We start from the raw sequence: 15,133 nt of genomic DNA, 5'->3' as shown, positions 1-15,133 counted from the left end.
TCTTTCATGTTCATTTTTTAACTGTTCTTTGTCTTTTATTTCCTGAAATGTTCCCTATTCCAGGGGGAGGAATGAGTAAAACCAGTCTCATTTTAGGAATCAGTATTTCAGGTCTCTGCACTTCTCTATTATCCACCAATCTTAAAATGAGTCGGTGACGGTGAGAAATCTCACCTATATGAATGTGTCCACATCAGGGAGAAATCTGGGCTCAGATTTATGTCAAAGATGCAGTCAAATGAATCAAACAGCATGTTCATTAGCTCATTCGCATAATAGTTCCATATGTTGACAGAGTTGAAAATTTTGCTTCACTTTTCAGATTAGAAACTTTGATAGCAGAGTTCTCTACAGTTTGGGTTTTTCAATTACTTGATTGTTCTATGTCGGTTAATTGCATCATCACAAATGTTATTCTTCGAATTTTATTAATGAAGTTTTGCGGAAAGGTTAATTGCATCATCACAAAAGCATAAATTAATTCCATAATAAATAATCAAACAAACTTAATAGAAACATGTAGGTGCATATTTTATGAACTAATACCAAACACCAAAACTAAAAAATCGCCCAAACGTACAATGGATATTGTTTCATGCCATGAATATTGTTTTCTCTTCAGAACACATGGTCCTTCCACTTGCACAGATGTGGATGAAGATGTGGAGTTGCACAATTTACAACCAACGAACTCCAACTTGGCAGTCATAAGGAAAAAACACGTCTATATGTATGTGATGTACATCCTCTCTCCCTCTAAACTAGCCTTTGATAAGTGAAACATTTGTGATCAAGAGCCCCAAAAAAAATAATTACATACAAAATGCCTTAACAAGGCCTTCAGAATTCACAATGTTTTCAGTGAAGCAACAAAGTTTCTTGTATCTTAAATGCTGGAACCTGGTGATCTTTCCATCCTCCTTTCCTTCGTTAAGGCTCGTATGGTAGCTGCATCTTCCCACCTCCCGGCTTCCGCATACATGTTTGACATCAACACGTAGTATCCCGTCTCAAGTTGTAAATCCAACAGTATATTTGCTGCCTTCTCCCCAAGGTCAATGGTTGAATGAATTTTGCAAGCATGAAAAAGTGCACCCCAAATACTAGCATCTGGCTCCAGAGGCATCTTCCTTATGAACTCCACTGCTTCATCAAGCCTTCCTGCTCGGCCTAACATATCAATCGTGCACACATAATGCCTCATAGATGGCAGGGTATAACTACCATTGCAAATGTCATCAAGATGCATCCTTCACTTACCATCCCTGCATGACTACATGTAGAAAGATTGCTAGTATAGGTTACATCATTGGGCTGCACACCCTTCTTCAACATATCTTGGAGAAGAGTAAGAGAATTTTTAGCATCACCATGCATCCCATAACCACCCACCATTGCACTCCATGTTGTGATGTTCTTCTCATCCATCTCATCAAATACCTTCTTGGCCATACATGCACTCCCACACTTTGCATACAGATTGAGGAGAGCAGTACCCACATATACATTTGACAGGATACCAGCCTTGACTGCATAACCATGCAATGAGGTGCCTGTTTCCGGGGCTCCTAACGAAGAACAAGCTGAGAGGACAACAACACATGTGAAGGCATCTGGTGAAACTTGTGTCAACCTCATTCGATGGAAGAGGCACAAAGCTTCAATCCCAAGCCTGTTTTGAGAAAACCCATTGATCATTGTGCTCCATGAATTTAAATCTTTAGGAAAAATTCTCTCAAATACACAAAAGGCATCCGTAGTCATGTGGCATTTTGCATATATATCAACAAGAGAATTATTCACCTCACTTAATCTATCCATGCCAAGTAAAATCACAAGTGCATGGATTGACTGCCCTTCCACTGGAGAACCTCTTTGAGCAGAAGCAGAAAGGACGCTAGCCATTGTTATCTCATTGGGGAGTAGTCCCGTCCGTCGCATCCTCAAGAAAATCTTCAATGCTTCAATAGCCAAGCCTCTCTATGTATAACCAACAATCATGGATGTCCATGAGACAACATCAGCATAAGGAAATTGTTCAAAGATCAAGGCAGCATCAGAAATATTGCCACATTTTGTGTACAAATCCATAAGTGCAGTTGCAACGAAAGAGTTCAGATATAGTCCTGTCTTGATCAAATAAGAGTGGACCCATTTCCCTCGCTGTAAGAAGTCCAGCTGACAACATGCTGAGAGCAAACTTGCCATAGTGAACTGATTGGGCTTCACCTCCCTTAGCATTTGATTGACGAGTTTCAAAGTTTCGCTTAACAATCCTTTGTGCATGTAACCAACAATTGTCGAGGTCCATGCAACCACATTTCTTTCAGGCATTTCAACAAACATTTTCTGAGCGTCGCACATGTCCCACATTCGGAATACAGGTTGATTAGTCCCACGGCGACAACATCGTCAAAACCACCAACTTTATCAATATCACAATCAGTCTGCTTTCCTTCATCCAAAAATCGCAATTGTACACATGCCTTCAAGGCCATTGAGAAGACAACCTTGTCGTGGTCTTGAGATGATCGTCTCATGCACCCATAAAACCAATGAACGTCTGAACACAACTGATTTCTAGCACAGCCTTGGATCAACACCTTCCACGAGAAGGAATCTGGATTCTTAATGTGATCAAATACTATTAGTCCATCGTCAAAACTTCTAAGCAGAGAATACATGGCCACCAATTTTGTCTGAAGGTGGAGACTCTCGTCTAGACCAGAGGTGATGAGAGAGGCGTGACACTGTCGCAGGGAATCCATGTCACTACATAGCACAAACGATCGAATGGAATGATGGGTGAACGAGATTTAATCCGTTCTCCATACCCTTAACGACAGGGAGAAGGAACTGCAGCAAGACGCGGCCGCGGTGTGACAAGGGCGGCATATGATTCTGAAATGGCACGAAGTAAAGAGATAACAGGTACGAGAAAGAAGCAAAAAGAAACTTGCAGCTAATTTTACAGGAACGGTGAAGACCATTGGCATGGGCCATGACCATCTGCTTCTCTTTCCTATGTTTTTCCGGAAAGCATGAAGCTGCAAGCTCACCTCCATCTCTTGTAGTTGGGGCATCACCAGTGAATTCGCCACTTGCAGAATGATAGCATTGCTTTCACCTGGCCATCGCACGATCACTTGATGTGTCTGATTGCGAAAAAAAAGAATAGGAATGCCACCCCACCTTGTGACTCGCATCGGCCTATATGCAAGAGCTATCACATGCACATTGGCCAGCAACCGCTAGAAAGACCATAGACACAAGTAGGAAGTTCGTCGTGTACACAGTTCCAACAGAAGCAGAGTTCAACTCCACTATGCTAAGATGCATACTGAGTGTGCCACATGTAGCATATGTACGCATATCTCCTCGATGCATCTATAGTGCAAGTCCCGCAATAAGTGCTCTTTTTCATGGGATTCAGAAAATAACTATATGCAAGAATTATTGCTTCATAGTTCTGGTACATCTGTCTCCAATCTAACAGGATTTTATGGGATTTTGGAGTTGACTGACTTGCCCAACTCAACATTCTAAAACAGAATAGAAACATTAAGAGCGTGGAGAAGAACAAAGGGGAGGAGTAGCATCCACACTGCAATTTATTCTGGTTCTAGATGAAAGTTAAACAAATCATCATTTGACAGATTTTCTAAACCTGCAAATTGGAGTTCCTCCAAACATCCATCAATGAACTTCAACAATGCTACGAAAAAGTGCACCAAATGCACCGCATACAGGCCATCAAATTGGATCAGCATATCAATGGATAGCTGCAAAGGGACACCGGACATCTAACAATGTCCTTGTTTGCATTAAGAAAATTGCATGAGGAAAATGAGGACCTGGGAAAACCTTGCAACCATAAGGGCGATAACCATATGGGTTTCACCTGTAAATGGACAGTGATTTTTGGCACCCTTCGGCCTTCTACCGCTTGCTAGAAAGTTGAGGTTCATGCCAAGAAAAGTTCACTAACGAAAGATGTGACAACGATCATCCAGTATGCGGAATATTTTCATGCATACTATATAAACTACATTTTCGTTAAAAACCTTTGCTCCTTGCGCAAACTTCAAGTGTCTTTGCCATCAGAAATACAAAGACCTTGGACACTTCATCAACATACCAATAAAGTTTTGAAAACTGAAAATGCAACTCCAGAATCTAGATGATTATCCTTTCTTCCTCAAAAATGATCAAAGACCATCAGGTATCATGCATACTCATTGCTAGAGAATTTTTTTTTTATGGTCACTAAGCATATAGTTAACAACTTTTCAATTGGTCATGGATGGAGCTGTTCTATATAACTAAACTCAGAGCCGCTTAAGCTCAACCACTAATTTAAGCTTTCAAAGAATGGGCTTCATGAAACATATGCTCCCACAAAGTCCCCACCTATCTCCACCATTGGCTCTCTGTTGGCAGGAGAGAGCAAGCACCCAAGTTGGCAAGAGAGCATGTACCAAGTACTGAAAGTTTAGCTGCTGAAATCACATAGGGTTCCATTGCAAGAGTCAGCAATACTTTGATAACCAGAATGCTTATTCATATCCCATTTCTCTTAGGAACATTCTTGTTAAAGTAAAAATAACATACCATGTGATATCCAACGTCCAACAAAGGACAACTCCAACATTACGAGGGAGGATTACTAGGGAATTGTCCAGCATTAGAATGAAAAAGAAAAGGCTATTTCTTTTTATCTTACAGGAAGAACTTAGCGTTTGGAAAGTTACACATCGAGAGTGACGCTCAAGAATTACCGGGTCGTAGGGACAGCCGGGCTGAGTCAGTCAGCGGCAAAAGGGTGCACGCTGGCAGAATGAACAGGAGCCTAGTAGAGCTCCAGCTCAAACTTGGCACTACTTAAATCTTGCTGGGCTGGAACTTGAGTTGAGCTTGACGAGGTCGGCTCGAGTTTGACTCAAATAAAGAATGTCGAGATCTACTCATTTTCTTGCCAGCAATATTTCATCGAACTGCCAAATGTGTACAAAGCACAGAATCCACACTCAGTAGAGGTAAAACTCAGTTCCTATGACAAACATTGGGGTTTTCTTCTGAACCCGTCAAGTTTGGATGGGGTTTTCTTCCGAACCCGTCAAGTTTGGAACATCCAATTTAAAAAAACGCCATCCTTGTGGTTAATAGCGTCGAATTGAACAAAACGGGAAACTCAAAAAAGCATCAATAGCATCACATTGAACGAATGAAATACTTAAAAGCATAAATAGTATCACAGATGGGAACCAACCTGGGGCGGTCTGGAAGAGGACGGTAGATCGGATGGTAGGCGGCCGCAGTGGTGGTGGTGGCGGCGGTCCGGCCAGCTGGATGGTAGATCGGATGGTAGGTGGCCGCGGTGGTGGTGGTGGTCCGGCCAGCTAGGAGGGATGTCAATAGATTGGATTCAAATCTACTATTCACTCGAAATGTTTTAAAAAAATAGATATAATAAACAGATTAGATATAGATTTAAGAAATGAAATCCGATGGAATTCAGGTCCAAATTCGGTTTTAAATAATATCTGTTGGGATAACAAATTTCTTAACATGATATTCAAATCCGAATTTGGATCTCCAAATCTAGAAACATGAGAGAATATCCGAATGCGAAGTCGCCCATCCGAATCTGAATTCACCCATCTTAATCCGTTGGCATCCGAATCCAAACTATAAATCTGAAGCCGCTTGAACTTATTGTCTTTTGAAATGCTGAAGCAGTAGCCAAGGGAACCAAATTAAATTCTTGACAATGAATTAACATAGAATTCATACAAAGAGTTAAGCTTTTAAAGATTCATTATTCTTTTATAAAACACCCTCTTTGACCCACGTCTTTTTTTTTTTTAATCACCCAATAGCTGGAAAATGGAGGTTAACATGACCATATTCTCTTTCTCATGGACCCTAAACCATAATAAATTTGAATCTTATTCTAGGTACATCAAACCATAAAAATTCAGATAATTGTTAAGTAAATTTTAAATTATTTAAAATGAAGAAATAATATCATATGAATATAATAGAAAAAAGATTAATGAAAATAAACGGCTAGTATTTTCAAAACAAACTTAATATAGCATAATTATATTAAGAAGTCAAACTTGGTTGTATAAAAATAGTCATTCGTGATTGCTATTTGAGACTCTAAATTTCTTTAACGTGTACTTTTTGTAAACTAGACTCAAAATGCATACTTGAGATAAGTTGTTTGTTTGTTATCCAAACAAAATTTTATATTAAACCAGACATGCATACTTTAATAATTGATTCAATTATTTGATCAAATAAACTATAAAAGATAAAGTAATGCAATCAATTAATCAATTTTTTCTATTGAAGTATTTTTAAACTAACATTGAATATATACATCTAATATGATTTTTTTGAAAATAATAAAAAATTATTTATTGAATTAACTAGAAAATTGGATCAAAACAAACATGGATCGACATGACTACATGTGATAATCCAATATATTTATTGGACTCTATACCAAATGGATGCAGACCCAAATCTGATCTGCTATTTATTATTTGATCTACATTGGTATTCCTTAAATGAATCTGGGTTGTGAGTCCATGGTATTCAACCATTCAAATGTTATGAACCGAAACTTTGTTCGATTTCACTTCATTGGTTCAATTCAGTTTGAGTTCTAATCCAATCTCGATCACTTCATTGGTTCAATTCAGTTTGAGCTCTAATCCAATCCCGAGTAGGAAAGCCATGTTCAATTCTAGAACCAACCTTAATGTCCCAGCCAAGTCCCAAGTATAAATCCAAGTTCACTTTCAATGGAAGTAGGTATGAGTGTGAACATTGTAAATGTAAACGACAATATAATGTTTAATGCTTTATCGGGTCTAAGGTAGGTACTCAATAACGATGAGAATTGAACCAACCACTGGACCAAACAATCTAGAGTCCAAAATTTCCAAATTTCCTACATTCAAAATCCAAATATCCGACCCAAGCATTTTAAAAAACATATTTAGGTGATGAGAAGATTTTTATTATGACTTGTAACTTGTGTTTGGCATTGGATAGAATTTGGACTGCACGCCTTTGAGATGATCTTGTATTCGCTTGGCTGTTGGCCAATCAGACAAACTCTTGATCTTGTAGTTTAAGGATGTATTTGGATTGGATATATGACGGAACTATTTCAAAGAAGTTAGCCATGAACGAAATAGAATATCTAATTAAGAAATTGGCCGGATTTGTTTTAGATTTCAACAATGACATCTGTTGACATTGCAATTCTAGTTGAGCAACTACAATGGGAACTGCAAGATTAACATATAAATATGAAATGAGCTATTCATTGAAAAAAAAAATGTTTATTTCTTAATTTTGAAGAAAAGGTCAACATTTAATGTTGGAACCTTGGCCGTAAAAAATAAAGTTGTGGAGGGTGATAACCTTTTAGTCTTGGGCGAGGGGGTGGGTGGTATGTAAGAAATAATAAATTAAAATTTATTGAATCTCGCAAAATGTATACGACTTTTCAACTTTTTGCCTTCTTTTCTTTTCCACCCTTTCCAAAACTATAGGTTAGGGTTTTTCTATACCATCATAACCTTTTGAAAATTTTACTCATTGGTCACCCGTCTCTCTCTCTCTCACACACACACTCGCCCTCTTGTCATCATCCTCCTCTCTATACCAACAGTCCAGCAGTTTTGTTGTCTAGAGTTGCAGACTTAGACGTAAGAAGTAGTTTTTGCCATTCTGCTATTTCAAAGAACATGCAACATGTAGACTTGTAGAAAGATTGAAGAACCCTTTCAAGCACTCATAGTTACACAAAGAAAAGTTTTTTCTCTACTCATGTGTCATGTTTTATTGATGTCAAGACTATATTTTTATAAATGTTGAGAAAATAGTGCTACTGCCAAGGTTCTGATTGAAATTTTGCGTTCATGTTATACGATTAATACATAAATAACAAATGAGTGATTTTGAAAAAAAGGCTTAATAATATGATTAAAATATGAATAATACTTTCACTCTGGAAAAGAAAAGGTCCAAAAATAGGCTGCTATAAGAAGAAAATAACTGCACAAGGGGCCTTTATTACTTGAACAGACAATGCTTTTGCTTTTCATGTGTGGAATATATGCAGAAAAGCATAATTTTTTCAATGATGCATTTCAAAAAGGTCATTTAATTGTATCTGAAGCAATTCTAGTCTAAAATGGCATTAATATGCTTGTTTAACAACTTCTGTGAATATATATTTGCTAATTCTGTATTTCATAGACAAAATAAGAACTAGAAAAGATAATTGACAAAAGGGTATCAAAAGCTAGCTTGTTTTTCGAGTCACAACATCTCGTCTTGTATTTTTCAAGTTCTTGTATCGTAGGATAAACAAGTTATTCATAGCTTAAAAGAAAAATTAAATGACTGGGACATGAAAAACTGGTAACAAATAGGAAATCCCCATATTCTGAACATTAGCAACTCTGCTGTTGTATTTTCAACATTGAGTAGTCTTGAGAAGGTCACAATATTTTTGAAGTGTTCCTACATTGATAATTTCTGATATTTTTCATGTAATGAAATGTTAAAAATTTCTTATGATGACTTTATTTTCTATAGATATCTTTATATTTTTGACATTTGTGTAGAATCTTCAAGTTCTTTCCTTTTTTTCTTCTTTTGTTTGGAAAAGATTGAGGAAGGCACATGATACCAGCAACAGCCATTAGGGCATTGTAAACCTATATATATATATATATATATATATATATATATATATAATGTATATGTGTGTGTGTGTGTGCGTGTGTGTGTGCGTGTGTGTGTGCAATATTCTGTCTCAAGTGACTCTTATAAGATATGCATGCTGCAGTGTACAACAAAAAAAGCCAAGTCATTTTGCAAAATATCAAAAACATGTTACTATCATAATTCATAAGCAAGAAAAATTAGGATACACTACAATTTAAAGATTACGACAGTGGAGATGCTACAAGATTTGAGGCAAATCATGTTCAAGCAATGTAGAAATAGAATGATAAACATAATGACCCATTGCAAATTTGACCCAGGTGCCCATCATGGTGTATCCCAATTCCCAACCAATCGGCTGGCTTCATTTTGCAACAAAAAGGGCAATGATGCAAGATATTAAAGACAGTAGCACCATCATAGTCATCACTACATTCGGCTGACCTGCCCACTTTTTTTTCCCCTTTTTAATAGTTATGAAATTAATGAACTGGCTTCTTCAAAAAGACGCACTTATTATAATGGGAGGTTTTTTTCAAGTTAGCTAGATGTGCTGCTCATATTCTTAACTTAGGTGTACAAGATGACATGAAAGAAATAAATGACGTTATTGACAAGATCAGAGAGAGTATTAAGTATATTAATGCATCTCTAGCTCGTTGTTAAATTTTTGACCGAGTAATAGATCATGTGAAAGTTGCTTATGAAAAAAAAAGTCATGTCTTGATGTCTCAACTAAATGGAATTCAACATTTCTTCTGCTTGATGTCTCAACTAAATGGAATTCAACATTTCTTATGCTTGATGTATGATTGAAATGTAAAGATGTGTTTAGTAGTTTTCAAGAGCTTAATAATCATTATTATTTGGCACCAAATAAAGATGAATGAAGGAAGACTATTATTATTCATAGCAGCTTAAAAATATTTTATGATGCTACAAATGACATTTCTATAGTAAAGAATCTAACTTCTAACTTCTTTTTTATTAAGTTTTGTGAAATAAAAATGAAAATTGATAGAAAGTGCTCAACTTCATATGTTTGTTTTTCAAGCATTGCAAAGAGGTTGAAAGAAAAGGTCGACAAACATTGGGATATGTGCAACTTAATTTTAGTAGTTGTAGTGGTTTTTAATCCTCGTTATAGGATAAAGATAATTGAATTTTATTATAAACAATTTTACAACAATGAAGCATATGATTATATTTCTGTAATTAAAAATTATATTTGCGATTTTTATGATGAGTAGAAGATTGTTTATGCATCAAAGACGCTTTCTACTAGTTATATTGTTAATGTTGGTAATGAATAATGATGTGTATGATTTCACTCCATCAGTCGAGTTTTCTTCTCATAAGAAGTCCAAAACCAATGCATTAGGTGATTTTCTTGAAGAATCTTTACAAGGTCAACACACAAAATGTAATTTAGAGTTATATTTGGAAGAACCTATTTATCTAAAGTATAATCCAATTGATATTTTAACATGGTGGAAAGTCAATGCACCTAAATACCCTCTATTATTTAAAATAAGATGTGATATTTTAGCTATTCTTGTATCAACCATTGCATCAAAATCAATTTGGTATAAAGACAATGGAAGCTTTGATATGCATACAAGATTGGTTGTGTTATGAAACTGAAGGTAATAAACTATATTTATATTTTGAAATTATTAAACATAATTTTTTTAATGCTTATTTACATGTTCTATTAGATAATTCTGATTTGCTACACCTTTGCCTGAAGAGGTTGCACCAATTTCATCTATGTACATTGAAGCTGATGGCTAAGCTTGAGGTATATTATTTTTGTATGTCTACGTGTGTCCAATATGTTTACTTTAAGTCTATTTTATTTTTTACACAATGCAGGTTGGTTTAATCATAGTGTCTGTTATCCTTGATGTGGTGCAAATATGATGAAAGTATGCTCCAAAATTTTGCGAAAACTTCTTTTTTTTATTGTTATTTAATCTTATCTATTGTACTCATGATGATTGTTATTATCAACCCTTTATTAATTTCATTAATATTTTCATTTCTTTAAAATAATAGTACATAGTAGATTAAATGTTAGAATACAATTTTCAACTCCGTCAATGTTGGCCCCAAGCCAGGATGCAAAAGGATGAGGGATTTGTATTGTATTTATGTACTTCAATAGGTTTTACTAGTATAGGTTTTACTAGTACCACGTATATAAAAAAAAACATTTGAAATTGATGTTTCTTATCATTGACAATTTTTTGAATAACTAAGCTTGTGGATTTCATGGTTAAGTTTAAGTAGGAGTTGAATTTTTTGAACTTATTATGTAAATTTATATATCTAAAAATTTTGATTTAAAATTGGATTTGGGAGTTAATCTAAAATTTGGGTTTGGAACATGTTTAAAAATTTCCTTATATCTTTGACAATGTTTTGGATGTCTTGGTGGTACTGGTGGTGACTCTGGTGAGCGTACGTCGATGATCGGGAGGGAGAGGGGAGAGAAGGATTTAGAGGCAACACAGCAATAGAGACGTGGCAAATGAAAATTTTGTTATTTTTTATAATAAGAACAGAGTCGAGGCTAAAGAAAATGAAAGAGAACAAGAAAAAGTCCACGTTTTATGCAAATGCAATATCTTTCTTGCCTTTGTCGCGTTTCCTTATCTTAATCTTTCTCCCTTTTTGAACTGATCATAATCTACCAGCTCTCACCCGTTTTCGATTGTCAATTTGTCATTATCTTCTCCAACAGATTTGCCGCTCTTACCATTTTCCTTAAGAGAGGCGGCTTCCCTTCAGCTCAAGGCTGACGCGAGACACAAGGTGGAGGCGGCCTTCCTGATTCCTCAATCAGAAACACTCGAGGACTTGCGAGCCAACAAATGCTCTATGACTGACTCTGCACCACCAACAAAACTCTTCGTCAACTTCACGATCACCTTCTCGTCCTCGCTTATCTCAGAGGGACACCATTTCCGAGCTGTACACCTGAGTTTTATCGTCTCTCTCCCGACCAAGTTCAAACCACCTCTGTCTTGAGTGAATCCCAAGCTCTCTCCAATGCTTCCCTTTATCCTCGATCGAGTTGTCGAACTGGGAAGTCTTTGTTCAGATGAATGCGGCAGCTGTCGACGTTGAGTCTGTGACAATGGTTGGTATCTATAGCCCAAGCTTGTGCTGGCTTGGTTGTTTGAAGCAGGGAAGGTCTGTTCATGGGTATATAGTTCGAAGAGCAATTGTGATCACTGGGCCTTTGGAGAACTCTCTTCTTGATATGTATGGAAAATGCAGTGATTTAGATTGCACTCGTAAGTTGTTCGATAAGATGTCAACGAAAGAAGTTTATGCGTGGACGATGATGATCTCGTTTTTCAATCATTGCTTATGTCCTCGTGATGCTCTCGAGCTTTTCGTCCAAATGCAACAAAAGCTTTTACTAAGTCCACATTCTGTGACCACGGTGGCTGTTCTCCAATCATCTTCTCAGGTAGGAAGCTTACGTGAAGGGAAATCGGTTCATGGTTTCATCGTCAGAAAAGGTTTAGATTCCGAAATTCTGTGCCCTGGCTTGATTGATATGCATGTTGGTTGCAAGAGATTAGCTGATTGTTTCAAGGTTGTCAGATGGATACAGCTAAAATCAGTTGAACTATGGAATTCATTGATCAATCAGTTGAACTTTTGTTGGTGCCTTGAGTGCTCCTCGCCTCCGTCCAACTCCAGACTCATGGACCTGATAGATTCGTTCTTGGTTAACTTGCTGTAGGCAAGCGATTTCATCCGGACCAGCTGCCAGGAGCAGAGCCGGGGCCTTGGCCCTCCTCAAAATTTTCAAAAAGAAAAAAATTACTTGAAGTAAAAATTTTCATTTATTGATATATAAAAATTAAAGAAAAACTATGTTATGACCCTTGCTAAAATTTTGAAACTATAGTTCAGCCTTCTTACCTTGCTTCACCCCTGCCTCCTGCCACATTTGCCTCTCAAGCGCTGCAATGGTCTTATCATGGTAGCAGCTGAACACATGAACTCCAAGATGGGACGATGGATTCACAGCTCTTGGACTGACGATCATCCAACTAGTGTTCTTTTACCATTTATGCCAAGAAACCTTCCTGTACCATGTTGTCAATTTTGTACCGTGTTGCATGTATTGAACATTTCACGGAGTAGATATAGAATACCTCACCCTCTCACTTGACTTCTCCCTCCCTCTCTCTCTCTCCCCCTTCTTCTTCTTAAGTCTGCTCTATGTCAGATGTTGTGGTTAAAAAAAATCGTATTAAAACTAAAGTTGATATCTCAACCATTTCTAAATGCATATTTTGTCGTTGCTATCAAACAGTCTTACCCAATTTGTCTTGGGATCGAATTTCATATGATTATACGGCTTACCCAAAATCATCTCATCCATGGGGAAGTAATCAATCAAGTCTTGTCATGAGCTCTCAATGTTAGACCGGAAGGTTTATGAAAACGGACAAGACTTATAATACTAAAAAGATACATAAAGTAATCAATCAAGTCTTGTCATGAGCTCTCAATGTTAGACCGGAAGGTTAATGAAAACGGACAAGAGTTATAATACTAAAAAGATACATATTGGAACTGTGTAGGCAATTGCACACACAAACTCATAAAAAATACATATTTTTATATTGGTATTTGGAAGTAATTTTTATCATCCACGAACCCAAATTTTTAAAGAAATTAAACTCAAGATCTAAAACAAGAGTATTAGTTTGGATTTTAGCATGCTCTAAATGGCCGTGCATGTTTGGATTTTAGTGAGACATTTAAATTGCAACCTTATAGTTGTTTTATAATGATAGATTTTCAATTTTTAACTATCCAAGCAAAGAACATGACAGCATAGAACTCCCATACTACATTCTGGTGATTACCCAAACCCTGCTTGTTAGATATTCATTAAAGAGTAAGGATATAGACATATATCGTGGGCCATTATGGACCAAAAGCAGACCGCATCCAGCACGTGTAGTTTGCTTTGATTTCTACTGTCACATGCTGAAAATAACTTAATGAGAAACACATACGGTTTGTCAATGAACTTTTATGTTTGAGTGTGTATGAAAAAAATTAAGGTTATGAAATTAACTAATTTGAGTTGAGGATATGTAGTAACACATTAACATGTTGAAATTATGTATTGTGATGCATGTCAAGTGGCTTAACTTTGATCATTTGAAACAAGTGATATGGACTATGAGAGAGAGAGAGAGAGAGATATTGAATTTTGACTTCTACAATCGTAATAACCCACACTCTTAAGTTTATTAACTTTCTCCTCAATAATTACTAATTATTTAATTTTTAAATATTCTGCATCGAACTGTATGGTTAAATTTATGAATTGTGTATGATATTCAGATTATGCCTCTCAGAAAAGCAACACCTGTAAAATCCAAGTTGGGCATGTGTTTCTGTAGCAATCCTGAGGATGGAAAAGATTAGATCATAGTTGGCAAACCCATTATTCAGAATTGAATCGGTAGAGGACCGGGTCCACTAGTAAACTCGTGGGTTTGGTAGGTTGGACTTGCTTAAGTTTTAAAACAATCTAAATGGAACTAGTCAGGACGAGTCAAGGGGAAGCCAAACTAACCTGGACTCGTGGTCAGGTTTTCTAACGATCCCCACTGACTTGAGCGATCCCCTTACCAACTCGGCAAGTCAGCCAACTTGAGATCGATCTATCCATTGGGACAACTGATGGCTGGCACCACACACACTAGAAAATAGACAAAAGCTACACTACCTTATCTAAAATAGAAAGAGAAAAGCTTTGGGAGATGTGAAAATACTAATTTTTCATTTCTATTCACAACCCAAACCAAGTGCTACTATTTTGCCACACAACCAAATAATACATTCGATTCAAGCCTCGAACTCAAAATACCGATCCCAATCCAAATTTTGGTCTAGATCTTAGGACCAGACCGAACTTAGACCAAATCTGTATCTTGAAGCCCAATCCAAATCCAAAAAATCAAAATTTGGATCCATTTCAAATCCAAGCTATGAAATTTAGATCAAAATATCACTTTCAGATGCATTCAGATCCAAACTATCACTGTTGGATCCACCTGGATCCAAACTATCACTGTTGGATCCACCTGGATCCAAACTATCACTTTCAAAACATTTAGATCCAAGTACCACTTTCGGAACCATTTAGGTCCAAACTATCGCTGTTCCATCCATTTGGATCCATACTATAACTTTCAGATCCCTTCTGATCCAAAGTCACCCATGGATCCTTCTGGATCCAAATTAAAGCTATCAAATTTATTCAGATCCAAACAATTACACTCAGATCCATCCAGATCCAAACTATCGCCCTTGAATACAAACCTCAGTT

The 15,133-nt window shown here is 36.7% G+C and overlaps 1 protein-coding gene across 2 annotated transcripts; it reads right to left on the bottom strand.

Moving 5' to 3' along the window:
- Positions 1-577: 577 nt before the first annotated feature.
- LOC116257824 (pentatricopeptide repeat-containing protein At2g03380, mitochondrial-like) lies at positions 578-3,437 on the bottom strand. 2 transcript variants are annotated; one of them, XM_031634819.2, is made up of 2 exons: positions 3,060-3,437; positions 578-2,901 (listed from the first exon to the last, which is right to left on the bottom strand). In XM_031634819.2, exon 2 carries the CDS (start codon positions 1,939-1,941, stop codon positions 1,201-1,203), a length of 741 nt encoding a protein of 246 aa, XP_031490679.1. In that variant the 5' UTR covers positions 1,942-2,901; positions 3,060-3,437; the 3' UTR covers positions 578-1,200. The 2 variants fall into 2 exon arrangements, with proteins under 2 accessions (XP_031490679.1, XP_049934799.1); XM_050078842.1 differs by having other exon boundaries at positions 578-3,127; positions 3,193-3,437.
- Between the last annotated feature and the right edge of the window lie 11,696 nt (positions 3,438-15,133).

The sequence above is a fragment of the Nymphaea colorata genome, chromosome 7 (assembly GCF_008831285.2).
Source record: "Nymphaea colorata isolate Beijing-Zhang1983 chromosome 7, ASM883128v2, whole genome shotgun sequence".
Lineage (NCBI taxonomy): Eukaryota > Viridiplantae > Streptophyta > Magnoliopsida > Nymphaeales > Nymphaeaceae > Nymphaea > Nymphaea colorata.
Note: the sequence above shows the minus strand (reverse complement) of the source record. Positions and strands in the feature narration are given on the sequence as shown.

What these genes read in the sequence shown, in the direction of transcription:
- LOC116257824 (XM_031634819.2), bottom strand. Translation starts at nt 1,941, where the DNA reads ATGCGACGGACGGGACTACTCCCCAATGAGATAACAATGGCTAGCGTC.